The sequence below is a fragment of the Chaetodon auriga genome, chromosome 15, assembly GCF_051107435.1.
Source record: "Chaetodon auriga isolate fChaAug3 chromosome 15, fChaAug3.hap1, whole genome shotgun sequence".
Classification (NCBI taxonomy): Eukaryota; Metazoa; Chordata; class Actinopteri; order Chaetodontiformes; family Chaetodontidae; genus Chaetodon; species Chaetodon auriga.
In genome coordinates this window covers 13,302,606-13,319,183 of record NC_135088.1, presented here as the reverse complement: position 1 = coordinate 13,319,183, position 16,578 = coordinate 13,302,606, and the positions used below count along the sequence as shown (strand labels likewise).

The following is a 16,578-nucleotide window of genomic DNA, read 5'->3' as shown; positions in this document are numbered from 1 at the left end:
TGAAACCGGATGTCGTAGTGTTGCTCTGTGAGCTGTCAAAAAGCTGCTTCAGGGATGTTTTGTAATCGTGCACTAAGAGTGAGTTAGCAAAAATAAAAGCAGCTCTTTTGTTGAAGCCATGTGAAGCCCTCGGCAGAATGCTCTGGCCCTGGAGATGTTAATTGTTGTCCAGAGAGCAACAGAGGGCTGAGATTTGACCCGAGGCCACACTACCCTGTTTGTTGCCTAATGAGTACTCATCGGTTTGCTTCATGGGAAGAGTGATTAAACCATGGACAACCAAATAGCTCTGCGTGTACAGAATATCAGTAAACAAGAGAGATTTCTTACAGTGTAAGGAATACAAAGTATGCATATTGAAAAGGTGATAATTTGGTTTCTCAACTCATGTTTGTATGAATTTCTAGTAGTAACTGTGAATTAGAGTAACGTTTGTCACAGAGACAGTCCATCGTCTTTATGTGTGGATTTGATCATGCAACTGTCACAAATCAGTTTATGATTTAACAAAGATAACAAGGCTCTGCTTGCAGTCAGAGCTCCTTCATAGAAAACATTTGAAACCTTAAAATTGGATTATTAATGGTAGGTTCAAGGTCTCTGAGGACATTTAACACTTTCTGTACTTAACACCAACTGTGTCAGCATGAATAATTATTGAAATTCAAACGGTTTCTAGAAGGATTTTACATATGATTAGACAGAAAGCGCAAAGCTCTGAGACAGGTTTTACGTTACACAATAGCAACCGCCATCAAGGCAAGAAAAGAAGTATTTCTGTCGACATATTTGAAATTCTGGTCTTTGAGTCAGTAATGCAGCACTGGAGGTATGAGAGAAAGGGAACCATCAGTTATATTAAATGGCACATGCCAAGGAATAAGCTGTGAAAGTCAGTTCTGACAGTAAAGCCAGAGAAACCAAAAGCAATGCAAGACCCACTGTGCAATATATTTACAACTTGTCTATAAGTCCAGTAAATACTGTGCACACCATGCACTGTGCAGAACCAGCAATCTGCAGCATTTCATTTCAATAAAACACCAGCCCAGCCAATTTCACTGTTTACTTCCCCTCTCTGGTTGAAGGTGTGATAAAGTGCGGCCAGCTGCTAGAGGTTGTTTGAATAAAAACTTGCAGAGTCTTAAAAGACAAATGAAGCTGCACAGCCTGAAAGTCACATATTATTAATATTATGTAATGTAATGAGGTTTTACCAATGTGCACAACATGCATGTGAGAATTTTACATTATTTGTCTTTTCATCACAGTTACAAAGGTTATTGCAATAACAGTTTGTTATAGAAAGTCAGCAGAATTAAAGGGCACTGTACTAAAGTGTACTCTGACAGTGTCTCTTATAACCATATTAACACTTTGACCTTGTGCAGCATTTAGAAAGAGTGCAAGGCAGCGAACGTACAAACAGGCGCAGAAACCCCACACAGTTTGTTTTCAGTGTTTCTTATTAGTGTCACCCAAAGGCCGGCCTGAGATGTAGATTTGATCTTTGAGGAAGGTTTGCAGTAGCAGGCAGCAGCTGACAGGGAGAGAAGTTGGTCAGCCAAACAAGAAGCAGCAGGATTCTGTCAAAAGTGATCGACATCAGGAAACCTGAGCTGGCTGCTGAGGGAGAATGGTGTTGAACCCTAAAGAAAGAGCTGAACATACTGTCTGTGTCACTAAAGTTATGCTGTTTAAACAAGAGTTCTGGCTTGACAACCCTGAAGTAGACAGAAACTCTGTTTCACTGTACTGTACAACTTTTATTTATTTATTATTAACCGTTTTATGTGTCGCATTCATTCTTTTTCTCCTACAGGATCAAGGGAAAATCGGTGTCATCTTCAATGTGGGGACAGATGACATCACCATTGATGAGCCTGCTGTCATAGTAAATGACGGCAAGTACCATGTTGTACGCTTCACACGCAGTGGTGGCAATGCCACTCTCCAGGTGGACAACCATCCAGTCATTGAGCGTTATCCACCAGGTAAGACTGCTTGCATGAACTTCGTGGTTATATAATACATAGATAGATGGCATGGAGCGTCTGGATCAGTGAGAGAGGACTGCATGTCTGCCTATCAAACGTAAATCTTGGAATGCGCAGTTGTGAAATGTACTGTTTGCAAAAAAAACTGATTGGCAATTTGCCCAGTGGCGTATTTTAAATCAGCTTTCCCGTCTAGTTATTTCATCGCTCTGCAAGCTATGTATTAAGTTGCCACGTGCATACAACTGGACATGCCATATTGGCTGCACAGTATAATAATCTGAAATTGATACATTTGCCTCAGGATGCATTGCTAAGTATGTCTAGCAATGAAAGGGCTTTCATCAGCCGCTGTCGTTTTTGCAGCCAGTTTGGCAGACAGGTGGGGAAGGATGTGGCAGATGAGAAAAAGATGTTAATTTACAGCAAATTAAAGCAGCATTTTTTCCTAATCTCTCCTCTATAATTAGGTTTTCACGATGCGTATTAAAGATGTGCTTGTGTGGCAGGATTTTCTAGATATACCATACAAGCCTAAAATAATATTTATCTATTTGTTGTTGATCTAACCAAGAGACATTGTTGACTAACCAGGGTGAATATGTTGCTATTAATTCAGCTGATATATTCGTGTTGCCTAAATTTACATTCATCTCTCTGCTGGTGAGCACTAAGGGACGTTATGGAAAGGTGACCTTTCCACAACGTCTGTTTTACATAAACGGATTGATGGATTCGACTAAATTCATACTGTATTCTGCCACTTAAAGGGCTCAGCTCTATGGTGACCAAGTCCTATATGTGTTTCACATTTCATTTTCATAATATGGTTGGTGTCGAGGTAACCGTTGGATGTTGTCAGATGAGATACTGTAGACCTAAACATATACATAATAATGAATTACCCCACCAGGGTATAGAAGTGCTACCTTATCATGGTGTATATGTTAGGGCATCATGTCCTCAGTAACATAGAAAATTAGATTTTATTCTGGCTTTCAAACACATTCATGGCATTCTCGATCTGCAGAGGCAAACAAACAAAATGAAGAATCTGCAAATGCACAACAAGAGGATACATCTTGGTGAAAAACACTGATTTTCACCGTCCAAAAGGTTTAAAGCTTACCAACTTGTGCACACCCATATTTGATATGGACCAAAAAAAAAAAAAAGCATACATAATGTGATCATGACCAGATGTGCTTTAACCTGTTCTGAACCAATCAACCAATTAACCTTATTTAGAACAGGTGCAACAGCCGGCGTAGCGGGAGGAAACCAAGTCCCCTCTCTACCTCCAGCTGGTGCTCAAAACACACACACACACACACACACACACACACACACACACACACACACGCACACACACACGCCACAGTTGCACATAAATCAAAATCATGTAATGGTGACAGCCATGTGTGTTGTGTGTACACTCAGCTCCCACTCAGTAATCAGTGGTTTTTGAAGCATTTCTAATGGTAAATGACTAAAGCGCATAATAGCAGCAATCACAAACAAAGGTGCTTTTGCTGTACGTCACAGGTGACAGTTAAGAGTATAAGGAAACATAATTGATCTTTTTTGGCTTTAAATGGACATCGAACAATGTAAGGGAGGCATGATATACAGTGCCTCCAATACAAGGGCTCTGCCCACAGCTCTCCAGGCTCAATGAATGTGCAGCTTCACTTATCTTAAAACCTGCCGTAAACTGAAGCTTACAGTAAAAACACCGTCTAGGAAAGCTTCACTTAAACTGTCACGCACTGTCATGTACTGTGCCTCCTCTTCCATGTTGTGCTATAATCCTAATCCTTTTTATCCATTCATTACTATCCCATGTCCAACAACAGTGCTGACTTGACACTGTTTATTGCTTTGTTCAGTTTTATCTATTTATTGACATTTTTATTCATTATTAATGTGGGGGGTAAACATGCTTTCATATGCAGTAACTTGATCTACAAACTCTACAAAGACCAAGGTACTCTACACATGTGGTCATTTATCAATAATGTCAATAAGAATTTGCTAGTTGTGAAGTCAGAACGACGTGGCTGATGATTGATAGAAACCTTTCAGTGCTAGATAAGCACAAGAATGAATGAAAAGTGTTCATGGCACTAACGTTAACTCGCCTACTGCGGCAATTCGTACTATTGAAGTTTGTGTCATGCAGTACATTTCCTGTTGTAGTTTCCAATTTATTAATTACTCTTCTGTGTTTGCATGTGTTACATAGAGAGCTGAAGTCCTGCCCTGCTTGAGAGCAGCGCGTGTCCTAGTAGCCCCGATTGCACGAAACTAAGAAGGGCTTTATCCGCTGCTGGACTTGTTAATAAAGTTTGAAAGTCTTGTATGACGACATAAGAATTCAGCAATTACAACTCCCATGAGTTTTTGATGTAGACGTGCTGTATTATCTCCCGGGAGCTGCAGTATAACGTGCAGTGTGTTATGAAGATGCACAGTGGAGCAGAAGCGGGGTGAGACTTCGGCCCTCTATGACTGATATCTGTTTCTGCTCTAACCACAGAATGCGTATCGCTGTTTACATGCAACAACTGATTGTCTTTGTTGAAGTGGCTGATTTTTAATGCTTTTTCTGTTTACCTGAATTAACCTCTTTTTTTATACAGTACATAAAATTATTTTACTTTTTACAGTAGTTGGTATTTACTTAAGATTATGCTTTGCTTAAAAAAATAGCTAAATAACACTAACTAGTGTAGCACATTATAAATAGCCTAAACATGACTCTAATTAGCGTTAACACTGTTTCTTATACTAACTAGACAAGACTAAGTAAAGCACAAGTTTCTTTTAACTCACAGCTGGGTTAAAATTGATAACTTGTTAAACCTGTTAGCCATTATAACACTGTTTCTAACCATGTGATCTTTCAGCTTGCAGACTTTAACCTTTAATCTGTCTCTCCAAATTCTTTGAAGGACACTATGATAATGAACGACTGGCTATTGCTAGACAAAGAATCCCATACAGACTTGGTCGGGTAGTTGACGAGTGGCTACTCGATAAAGGTAAAAATTAATTGATTAATTAATTAATTAACTACTAAATAATCTTTCCCCATGAGAGGTGCAGTGCCAGAAGACAAGGGTGACAAGGATCCAGTTACCCAGATGTATAACTCCATTTTAATTGGAATTTCTATTGGCTATTAATTTGGTTGACCACAAAATAGCTTCAAATGGAATTCAAAAGAGGTGTCAAAGCTAAGGGGTATAGCACGCGTGCCGTGTATTCTTTGTCATCCTTACACCTTGTGGAAAAGCTGCACCTTAACAACGATTTTAAACCAATTAACTAAAAACACATAACCCCTGTCTAACCCTCTACCGTCCCCTTTAACCGTTGTGTGTAATTAGATACTGTGTGTAACTATTTTACATAAAAACATTAAAATGCTGTGTAACGTTTCCATTAACACCAGTGAAACTTAACATGTGACATAAGTTGACCAGGTCTCGCTCCTTCCTAAACTGAACATTTTAAAATATAACTCCTGGATGTGATCATACCAAATAACTTCTTTTCCCTGTCTTGTTCCCTTCAACCTTGTATTGCTCTACCTTGTACTACATCGACCACGTCAGACTCTCAAGCCTGAAGATTCCTTTGCTGCGACAAAACAGCCCTGACAGGCTCACTGTTTGCAGCCATTAACTTTGCTAATAAGTATTCTCTTGAGATGGGCTCATTACCGCAGTCCTCCTCCTCTGATATAACTCGGCTTATCAGTGAAGCTGCTGACAATGGTGCTGTTAGATATCAGTGCCCCTTTCAGGAGGTGAAACAATTGGACTAGGGGCAACCCAGACCAGAGCATGTTTCAATGGCCTTATGGCTGATGAAGTCAGTGGAGGGAGGGATGTTAAGCTGTTATTGTCATTTAGCTTCACACAGTGTGAAGTATAGTAAGACATTTTAATAATGTGCCCATCTTTGTAAAAAAGAAGCTAAGTGATATGCATCCTTGCACCATCTGTTCCAGAGTTAAGAGATAAATAAACCCATTTTTCCCTGCAGACAGTTTCCTAACTCAGTGATGATTCAAAATGACTATCTCTGTCCAACCAAAATGCTTAAATAGGCACCTAAATACAGACATTAAGCGTCCTCTGATGGCTGTAACCATGCATGTGTAAAGTCTAAATTATAAACTTGCTGCTAACTAACCCTCCCCTATTAAAGTTAACATCTAAATCAAGCTTTAAATAAGTGACTAATTACTATTGTTCCCTAAAACCCACCTGGTTCAAATCATGTCCCTGTGCAAACTCTCCCATATGACTTCTCTATGTCTGCTCCACCATTCTCTCCCTTTTTCCACCTCTCTCTTTCTCTATGTCTCTGTCTGACTTTAGGGAGACAGTTGACCATCTTTAACAGCCAGGCAGCCATTAAAATTGGCGGCTATGACAAGGGTCGGCCCTTCCAGGGTCAGATTTCAGGCCTCTACTACAACGGTCTCCAGGTGCTGAAACTTGCAGCAGAAAATGATCCCAGCGTGCAGGTGGAGGGAAACCTTCGTCTGGTCGGGGACTCACTGTCCGTGTTGACCACCGACACCACCTCCGCCACCCCGCTGGCGGTGTCCGATATGTCCACCACAATCATGGAAACCACCACCACTATGGCCACCACCACCACCCGCAGGCAGCGCTCACCCAGCTTGAGGGAGAGCATCTCAAAGGTCAGAAGGGAGTATGAAGGAAAAGTAGATGAGAAGCTGGATTCTAGTTTATAAGCAGTTCGTGGTGAATTGGTTTAGAACTTAGATGAAGTTGTTGTCAACACTTTTCCAGGAGGTAAAACTGATCAAAGTGTCTGCCTTTTTTTTTTTAAATTAAATTATGCAGTTGCTGATGCTCTTCTGGAAGTACTGAAAGTAGCTCTGCCCATTGTGTAGACCCAAATATTAGAACGATGGATGCAAACATACATAACCATTTATATTATGTGTCAGTAGGCTATTCCATTCTTTTTTCTACATCTATTGCTATATGCTAACATATGAGCTATTGATAGTTTGAGAGTGTTCTCAATGGTCTCTATTCATCTTTTATCTATCAGTTCAATGGGCATTCTCTTGGCAAAATTATGATAAATAGGGGACCAAATTGAATGAAATGTTCATTTTTTTATGTTCCAAAATAATTATAACCCTGACATTGACCACAGATGAGGGCTAGAAGTAGTTTGTAAAGTAATGCACCTTGATCCTCCATGCTTATTTTCTCCCAATGTCACTTTATGCATTCTACTAAACTATCTATTCTAAACTACTCTGTTCATAGTTGGGGGGCGAGTCCGTCGTCATTCATGGTGTATTAATATGTACAGCTGTAATACTAGATCCTACTGTGCCAACCTGTGTAAAGAGGAGAACACAACAACATAACCAAGGATGATCAGAGAATACATCTGAATCCTTGGATTCTCTCTGCACTTGCTGTGGCCATGGCACTTAACTTTGGAAAGCTGTTCCTTCACACAATTTGAAAGCTTTTCATTGGCAATGAAATTACGGGGAAAAAAAATGGCTTCTTTTTCTGATTTTAAAATTTATTCCGATTTGAAGAGCTGAGTCTCAGAGGAAGGTGAACTCTGATGTGAAATGTGCAGGGGTTGAGTTGAACGTGACCCCTCTAAAGAAGGAGAGTTGTTCTGGCTTTTTTGTTTTTGTTTTTGTTTTATAATCAAGACAAAAGTTGCCCTTGCTGGAAATAAAGACACACCACCGTCTGTATATCTAACTGCCCCAGTCCCTCTTCACTGGAGACTCAAGAGATTCTAACAATGAAATAATTTAAATCAAATTTCCCTTCTTGTCAAATCATATGCATTATAATTAGAACAAAACGCAACATAAATACAGTAAATAATTGTGTGCATGTCATGTTACAACACGTTTAAACTGCACATCTGATTCTGAAGTCTTCTTATAATTCACTTCCAAGTGTGTGAGGATAAGAAAGATATTCGTGCTTCAGTCTATTTTTGAAGGAGTGCAGCTATGCAGAAAAGAATCTTTATTGAATATATTTGAAGAACAGATTTTCACACACTGAGCAGTCACAATACTGCATCCAGACTGGTGAATATTACCGACCACCATTTCAAATGAGTTGATTTTAGTCCAAAATGCTGCAAACCGGCCAAATTGGAAGGATTTCAGCTGTTGTACTCGGAGTTCTGAGGTTTCAAACAAAAATTCCCAAGCCTCTCCTAATAAAAATACAGAGTGCATTCTTCATTACATTTCTCTTGTCCAGTTTCCCTGAAATTACCTTTGCTGTATTTTCAATTTATCCAAGCAACCCATTAGCGAACCATCTATTCCCTTCTCTTCTCAGGTATTCTCAGTCCATTGCGCACTGTAAAATCCACTTTAAATATACAGAAGCCCTGAAGTGCAATTTTGCTATAGCATAATAATGTAATGGAATTGTACAAAAAGCAAATTGTATACAACCCCAAGTTCAAAAAGGTTAGGATGTTTATTCTGAATTTGATGTTTATTCATGTTTTACACAATGTCCCAACTTTTTTGGAATCAGGGTTGCAGAGTTAGCTGAAAACATGGACAGCATTTATCCTACTGAGCATTTACTCTGCATCAGAAGGGCTCTTGCATTGTTCATAAACATATGAAGTGCTGCCACAGGGGTGAAGGATGAAAAGCTGCTGCATATGGACACATTTTGGATTTGTAGTCTTACCAGCGTGGCTCCGAGCAAAAACAATAAAGTGGTACAGTGCTGAATATTGCATTCTTTCCTCAAACAGGACAGTCAGCCAGCAAACACAATCAGAAAACAAAGTGAGCACAAATCTAGACGATGGGAACGTGCTGACCGTGTGTTCGATAAAAGCAACTCTCTGTTTTCCTTTCAGCCGCAGAACTCTGATGATATTTTGGTGGCATCAGCCGAGTGTCCAAGTGATGATGAGGATCTGGAAGAGTGTGAGCCAGGAACAGGTGGGTCAGCCCCGACAAAAAAAAGGGTGGGAGTGCAGCTCTCATCCAGCTCCGAGCAATGTTGCTTTTACCCAAGACTGTAGACAAAACGCACTGACTTCAGACAGCCGTCATTAGAGTCACATTTTCCACTCTCCCTTCCCAGCTTCATGTTTCTGCAGCTATCACACGCTCATTTATTCAGGGGCTCCGTCAAATAGCTGTCCTCATTTGGATACTCAACTAGCACCAATTCACCCAGTATGTTAGCTTTTAAGTCATGTCTGTAACTTGCTAAATTGGATGGAAGAAAATCCTTATGAAGTGCAGTGCAGTCATTAAGGGCGGACGACAGTAGACAGGAGATCAGGCTTGTGACAGAAACAAGCTGTGGAATTTAAGAAGGAGTCTGCCCTTATTATGGCTGCCTCAATTATTAATTTGACCTTATCAGAATTGTTTGTTGTTGACTGGCCCTGCAAAGTGTGACTCAAATAATGATGAAACAGAAGCTAGCAGCCATAAATAACCAAACTCGTTGAAGTATTCCTCCGCAACCAGAAGACATTCTGACCTCGGAGTCAAATCAAAGGAAAATGTCAATGCATGCTGTGATCGCTCATACAGGAGAATATATCATTTATATGCAGCTGAATATATTGAGCAATCTTTGTCCCGAGAGTGATTGAATAGATCCAGCTACGATATTCCACATGTGATTCCTACACACATTAACCTGTCTGTGATTTCTCTTGCCACCCCTCAACCCCTGCCTCCAGATGTGCATACAGCAGCATGGCAATTTTAATTTACTGTTCTTTGTTTGTCATGTGCTCTCTTTGTTATATGCTCTTCATTCAGCTGCCGCCTTTCATGGGTCATCTTGTATGTTTGTGTCTACATGTGAGCTCTTTAATGTTCTTGTATTGTATTTTCATAATATTCTGAACATTGTTAATCTGCACGCCCACACATTGGCTCCATATACCGATCAAGAACTCTATATAACATTCAAGAACGTCACGGTGGTTTCAGTTTGTTTTTGCCAAAGGTTGATGTAAATAACCTTGTACTGTAGATCAGGATAATATGTGTGATAGCGATAAATGATATTCCTGATAAGCCAGCTAATGTTAGTCTGATTCCTCAGTAATATTTGACATAATGAGCAGCCTCTATTTTAATGAGCGCCTCTTTTCAGCCAGAATTTTAATTTTAATGCTGTTCTAATTTAGGATCCCCTACCTTTTCTGTTTCCTTTCTAGGAGGTGAATTAGTGTTGCCTATTATAACAGTGGATTCCCTTGAGCCCCCATCCATCGCCACCCGCTACCCCGTCATCCCTCCTCCCCCCACCCTCCTATCCCCACTTGAAACCACCAAAGAGTCCCTGATACTCCCTCCTCACCCTTCCTGCCCCCCGGACCAGGAGGACTGTGGTGACCCTGTGGAGGTCTCGGCCTTCGGCTCTGGGGAGATGACGGAATCAGATGACGAGGACTTTTACAATAATAACTCCCCCATGGTCACTGACAGGACAGTCCTTCCTCCACCTCCCACCGCTGGTGAGGGTGGAGTCCAGAAACCCCGCCCCTTACCTCCTTATGTTCCCACCACCAACCCTGACCAGCTCCACATCCCCGCAGGCAAAATGAACACCCGCGACCAGGTGCTTCTGCCCCCTGCTCCTCCATCCTCCCGAAACACACCAGGACTAACTTACCCCCCCAATTTTCCCCATGTGCCCACAGCCAACCCCACAGCCTCTGACGAAAAGAGCCAACCCGGTGCCGTGGAGGTGATCAGGGAGTCCAGTAGCACCACTGGGATGGTGGTTGGTATTGTGGCTGCTGCTGCTCTCTGCATTCTTATCCTCCTCTATGCCATGTACAAGTACCGCAACCGGGACGAGGGCTCCTACCAGACAGACCAGAGCCACAATTTTGCCAACAATTCCACTGTGGAGGGCAACGGAGCAGTGGTCAAAGACAAAAGCACAGCAACGGCCTCTGTGGCCAAGGCAATCACAAAGGGCAAAAAGAACAAAGACAAAGAATATTACGTCTGAGTTCGGAGAAGGCGAGTGTGAACTGAGACAAGAGGATGAGAGAGGAAGCTTTCGTTTTGCTCCCCTGTCTTGTCAGGTCGACCATCAGAGAAATTTCACAGGCCACAAAAAACAACTGCACAAAGCAATTGTATCTTGCTTTTAACAGTTTCGTTTCTCTCAAAAGTCAAGGTTGCCCAGCTCGTATTTGTGATAAAATCCTCATCTATGGCTCAAGATCTGACTCATCCTCTGTGTCACTGCGTGCACTCGGTCCACGTACACCAATTCTTTGCTCATTTTTTTATGTTTTTAACAAGCTATGAAGAGGCATATCCACTTTGGCTTTGTATATAGCATGGTACAGTGAAGAAAATGCTGAGAACATCCGGACAGATTTGCCTAAATGTTTTCTTTGTACTTCTTTGTAATGCTCTATCTCAAGTCTCAATGGCCCCATTATGACATACATATGAGGCAGAACCAGGCAAGTTATTGAATTTTTATGGTAGATGAGCAGAGAGCAGCGCAGTAATTCTGAGTATGCTGAAGAAGAAAGCCTTTATTCGGATGAGACATCATCTCTGCAGCCTCCATGTTATGTTATGTGGTTTTAGTTATTCTGCCTCTGTCCACAAGAGATGGTATTACGTTGCTGGTGCAGTATCATAAATGAAGCATGATATTTAGCAAAAATACAGCATTTTAAAGGGATTATTAAATCACTCAACACACTCTGGCCAGTGAACCTTATAGTATGATTGATGAGAAACATTACGTCAGCCATGCCATTCCAAGTAGGGATAATTGTGAATGAGTCAGTCTACACCAGTGAAGGTATTTCTCTGTAAACATTGCTTGTGTGTACATATAGAGGTTAGCAGACTGAAAAAGCATTGTGTACGCAGGGGAATAGGTACGAAAAAGAAGAAACATCCGAGACGCGCTGCCCCTTCGACGCCGTTTTCACGACCACATCAAAACCGCTGGAGCCCGAACTTCACAGGAATTTTGGGGGAACACAGAATCACATTTTGAGGAAGTTTGTCTTCTCGGAAAGAGGGAACCAACCCGGCTCACCAGAGGCCGGCTCTCTCTTGATCTTTTCCTTACTCTAAACTGTCATGGGATAATTCAAAAGCACACAGAAAATGTAAACATATCTTTGAGACATAGATATTCCTTGTAAAGCAGCCAAACATGTATCGTTTCTTTTCTATCAGTTACTAAAAGACTATTCTATGAGATGAATAATTGAAGGTTTGTGAATTGTATTGATATTTCTCTGATATTTCGATGTATCTTGTTACCACTCCTCTTAACACATTACATTTTAGATTGCCTTTTACTTTAATCCAGACAAAAAGCACACTTTCCTCTGATAGCTGCAGACATGTTTTTGCATTATTTACAGTTCAGATTATGCAGAGAAAACACAAGGATGGAACAAACAAATGTTTTGTTGCATTGTGCATTTTATATGTGCTGAATCTGTTACTCAATGGATCTGATAATATAAAGCCATTTTCTGTGTTATGTCTACATTTACTTATTCATGCTCTGTGATTTCTTGTTCTTTTTTTATGAAAGTGCCATTCAACATGAGCTGCTCAGCACTCAGAAAATATTCCATTCCTCACTCATTGCTATTGTATAGTGTTCATGTGAAATGGATCTTAATATGTGTACAGAACGTGGATAAAGATGAAAATACACTTGATTATATACTTTGTACACACCTGTGTTGTGTGTTGATTTTTGTAGATTTGCAAAAAAAATGCTCAGCCTTTTATTATTGAATGCACATCATAATACACACACTGAAAATAATGCAGCTTCTAAGTCAAGGGAATTCACAGTGAACTGACATGAATCAGGATTTCAGGTAACAATTATGATATAAATCGGTATATTATGTGAACACAAGTGACCGTCTATAGCCACTAATTTTCAAATATCAATCTATGGCGATGGGCTCAAGGTGATGTAATCGTACAAAGGTCACACTTTGCTAACAACGCAAGTTAAGATATTTAACATGAAGAAACAGCGTTTCACACAAATTGCAGGTCATGATGTGTTTTTAAAAATGTGTCTTACACTTGAGTTTCATCATCATCTACTCTCTCTCTCTCTTTCTCTCTCTCACTCACTTTCGTGTGCTGCATAGTTGTATGGTGTGTTAATAATGCCTGGATGTTCATTATTTATGAGAAAATGAAATGTTTAGGTGTCTTTTTTTGCACCTTACACTATGCTGGCATCTAGTTCAGGTCTCCGTTAAAAAATGGATTTCAGTGAGGCTGACTTGAACCCGTGAAGCTTAAATGAGAAGCATTAAACCGGTTGGCCTGCTCTTGGTGATCCACGCCACAGTGTGACAGGATTAAGTGTAGCTCGGGGCCTTTGTTGAAAGTGACATCACTGCACAAACGATCGTGTGTTGTTATGACGTAATCACATTGTACTCTGGCAAGTGAAGGAGCCAGTGTTTCGGAAGCTTGACCCATATCAGGGGACCAGTGGTGGAATATAACTAAGTACTGTACTCAAGTTCTAAGCTGTGCTACTTTTACTGTAGTAGGCTTTCAATTTCAATTTTATGTAACTTTAAACTTCTGCATCTCAGAGGCAAATATTTTGTTCTTTACTCCATTTGTCTAACAGCTTTGGTGACTACTTATATTTGATATTACAATTTTTCATACCCTTCCTGTCCATTAAAAAAAACATGCTTCTCCAAATTTCATGGTTTTGAATGCTTCTGACAAACTGAAGGATGACATGTTCCTTTATAAGCTATTTTAAAGGGATTAGCTGGAAAATGTGTCGTCACAAAGCTTTTAACAGAGCTGTTCTTCTGAGCTGCGTTGTTCTCACAGGACAGCAACCCTAGATCAAACAAACATATGATCATCTTATACAGTACGATGCATTGCTGTAGGTGAAACTACAGAGCTGCATATAAAGTAGTTAAAATAAGCTCAACCTTAAGCATCTACAGCATTAAAGTGCAACACAGACATTATTACAGCAATAATATTAATCCAAAAACATCATACGTAACAGCCATTTTACTGCAGAATGAGTACTTTTTAGTTTTGATACTTTAAGTACATTTTGCTGATAATACTTGTATTCTTACACTTAAGGATCTGAAAACTTCCTCCACCACTTCAGGGGACTAAGAGTTAGGATATCTTGACCTCTGTTGCACCAGTTCTCGTCTTTCTTTTTTTTTTACATCTGAATGCACAAGTGCTCCTTTAATACATAGAGCAAGTCTAAATACTGTAACTGTAGCCATTGCAGAGTGACATAGCGTGACTTCAGTCTATAGCACATGAGTGAGTTTTTTCATGTGTACTTGTTGTCCAATTGAAAAACACATGCAAAAAAATATATATGTATAAAAAAGAAGCATTCTAGATAATCTAAAAACGATCATCTGTTGTGTTTGATTATGCAAAGACAGAGTCTATATATGCATTTTTTAGTTATTATGTAGGCTCTATGGCATTGGTTTTATTTTGGGATAAATTTATCAGCCTGAAGGGACATAAAATGAAGGTATTACAACCTTTCTGTCAGCCATGCAGTTTGCTGGCCAGCCTCAAACCCATTTCTGTCAACATCACTACTTCTGTAGTCACTGCTCACTGCCTTTGTAGTGCAAGATAGATAGATAGATAGATAGATAGATAGATAGATAGATAGATAGATAGATAGATAGATAGATAGATAGATAGATAGATAGATAGCAGTAACATGTTTGGTGTTGTTTGACTACCCCCTGCTGAGAAGACAAGGAACTGTAAGATGGAGGGAAAGGTTAACCCAGAGGTCTGCATCCCTGAAAACCAGAATGACGTCATGTATCGGCTGCAGCTTCCCTCACTAAATCAGCTCTCAGTTGTTCTACTTGAGCAGATGAGGTTTATCACAAGAGGCAAGAATTTGGAGAGGATGTATTTCAAGCCAGCGGGGTCAGGCGTACCGTTAGCCTGTTTGTGCTGCGACCGATGGGGAATAATCCTGAAGTGATATGTTGTGTCAGTGAGGTCTAGTGTAGGTGAGGCTTGATCTGTTCTGACACTGGGTATTAAGAAGGGTGGCTAAAGGATATGACAGGCAAATACTGAGCATTGCTGAGGTGTCACAAGCATAATTCAACAAAACAGCTATGACAAGAGAAGCGCTGATGATAACTGCTTTGCCATTTCCACTGTGGCTCTGGTCCCCTAACACCGGAGTCAGGTTTTCTTCATACTGTAAGTATTTGCCCTGTAGTTTAGCCTGACTTCTACGCTCATGTATTGCTAAAATACGTTGTTGGGTCCACCCTAAAATGTGTGTGTACATTTGTCAGTTAAGTCAGAGCCTCTACAGTTTGCTTTAAGTGAAAATAAATTAATATTTCAGTGACACCCTCCCAAAATTGTGAAGCCTCCAGGCTTATATTAGGTTTACTTCTGGATTATTTTTTTTTCTATCAAATTAATTAAAGCAGCTTCTTTTCAGTGTGTTTAATGGCATCTCCTTGGATCCATACTTTGACCTCTACCCCTGGCTTCCTGTTTAGGTCAAGAAGAGCACTGTCAAGTTCTTACAATCGTGATGTTAGTTCAGTATGTACAGCACTTTCTTTCATTGTCCGTACGTCTCTGTAGAATCAAGTGTTTTACACAAATGTAAGAGAATAGGACATCCACAGACGATAGACAGAAGGCGAGAGGGCTTGAACAGAAATGGGACTCTTTGTTTGTCTCTGGTCTGCAGTTGCCAAAGATCAGTGAGGAAATTTGGATTTGCTTAACATGGTAAGTGTTGTACATTTTCTTGACAAATTTAATAATGTAAATCATCAGACTTTATAATCATTGCTTCCCGTGTGTAAAAGTATCAGAGCCAAAAGATGATGAGGACGGGGGGATGGGACATCTCACTGCTATTTTTAACAGTGATGTATTCGTTTCTCAGATTCCCTAAACCTGGCATGAAACGGAAGACATTATTACAAGGTAACAAAACAAAATAAGCAGAAACAGGGGAACACATTCGAGAAAGGTATCTACAAGGCTTTGCAATTTCTCTTTAAATGAGACTTAAGCCATCTTTGGAGATTGTTGGAAGCCAGTAATCCTCATTTACAGTGTAGACACAATTTTGATAAAAATCTATTTTTTCTTCTTTTTTTTTTCTTGTCAAGAAAACCATTGGTTATTGTTGCTGAATGTTACCTCACATAGGTCAGGTTCACACATACAGTACCTTCATAAAACAAGCTTTAACAAGCTTACATGCAAATCTAAGGTATTCGTGTGTAGTATTTCTTTCTTTTTTATCTATTTGATGTAGTCTCTGGTGTTATTTATCACAAATATGATTGTGATTTTCGAAGATATTGACATGAAAGAAAAATAAACCCTCCCCATGACGTCAGTGCATATGGCCAATCAGGACCATGGGAACTCTCTCTCTCTCTTTCTCTCGCTTGATCGCCCTCTGTGCGTGCGTGCATGCGTGCGTCCGTGCGTGTGTGTCAA

General features: G+C 40.2%; 1 protein-coding gene across 3 annotated transcripts in view; it reads left to right on the top strand.

Annotated features, from left to right (window-relative positions):
• The window catches only part of LOC143333326 (neurexin-2-like), a 115,394-nt gene extending 102,628 nt beyond the window's left edge, over positions 1 to 12,766 (top strand). For all 3 annotated transcript variants that reach the window (XM_076751389.1, XM_076751388.1, XM_076751390.1), the window contains 5 exons: positions 1,823 to 1,994; positions 4,952 to 5,041; positions 6,389 to 6,717; positions 8,922 to 9,006; positions 10,251 to 12,766. In XM_076751389.1, the coding sequence (XP_076607504.1) occupies positions 1,823 to 1,994; positions 4,952 to 5,041; positions 6,389 to 6,717; positions 8,922 to 9,006; positions 10,251 to 11,053 (1,479 nt within the window). In that variant the 3' untranslated portion in view covers positions 11,054 to 12,766. The remainder of the gene's footprint in view (positions 1 to 1,822; positions 1,995 to 4,951; positions 5,042 to 6,388; positions 6,718 to 8,921; positions 9,007 to 10,250) is intronic.
• Positions 12,767 to 16,578: the final 3,812 nt, after the last annotated feature.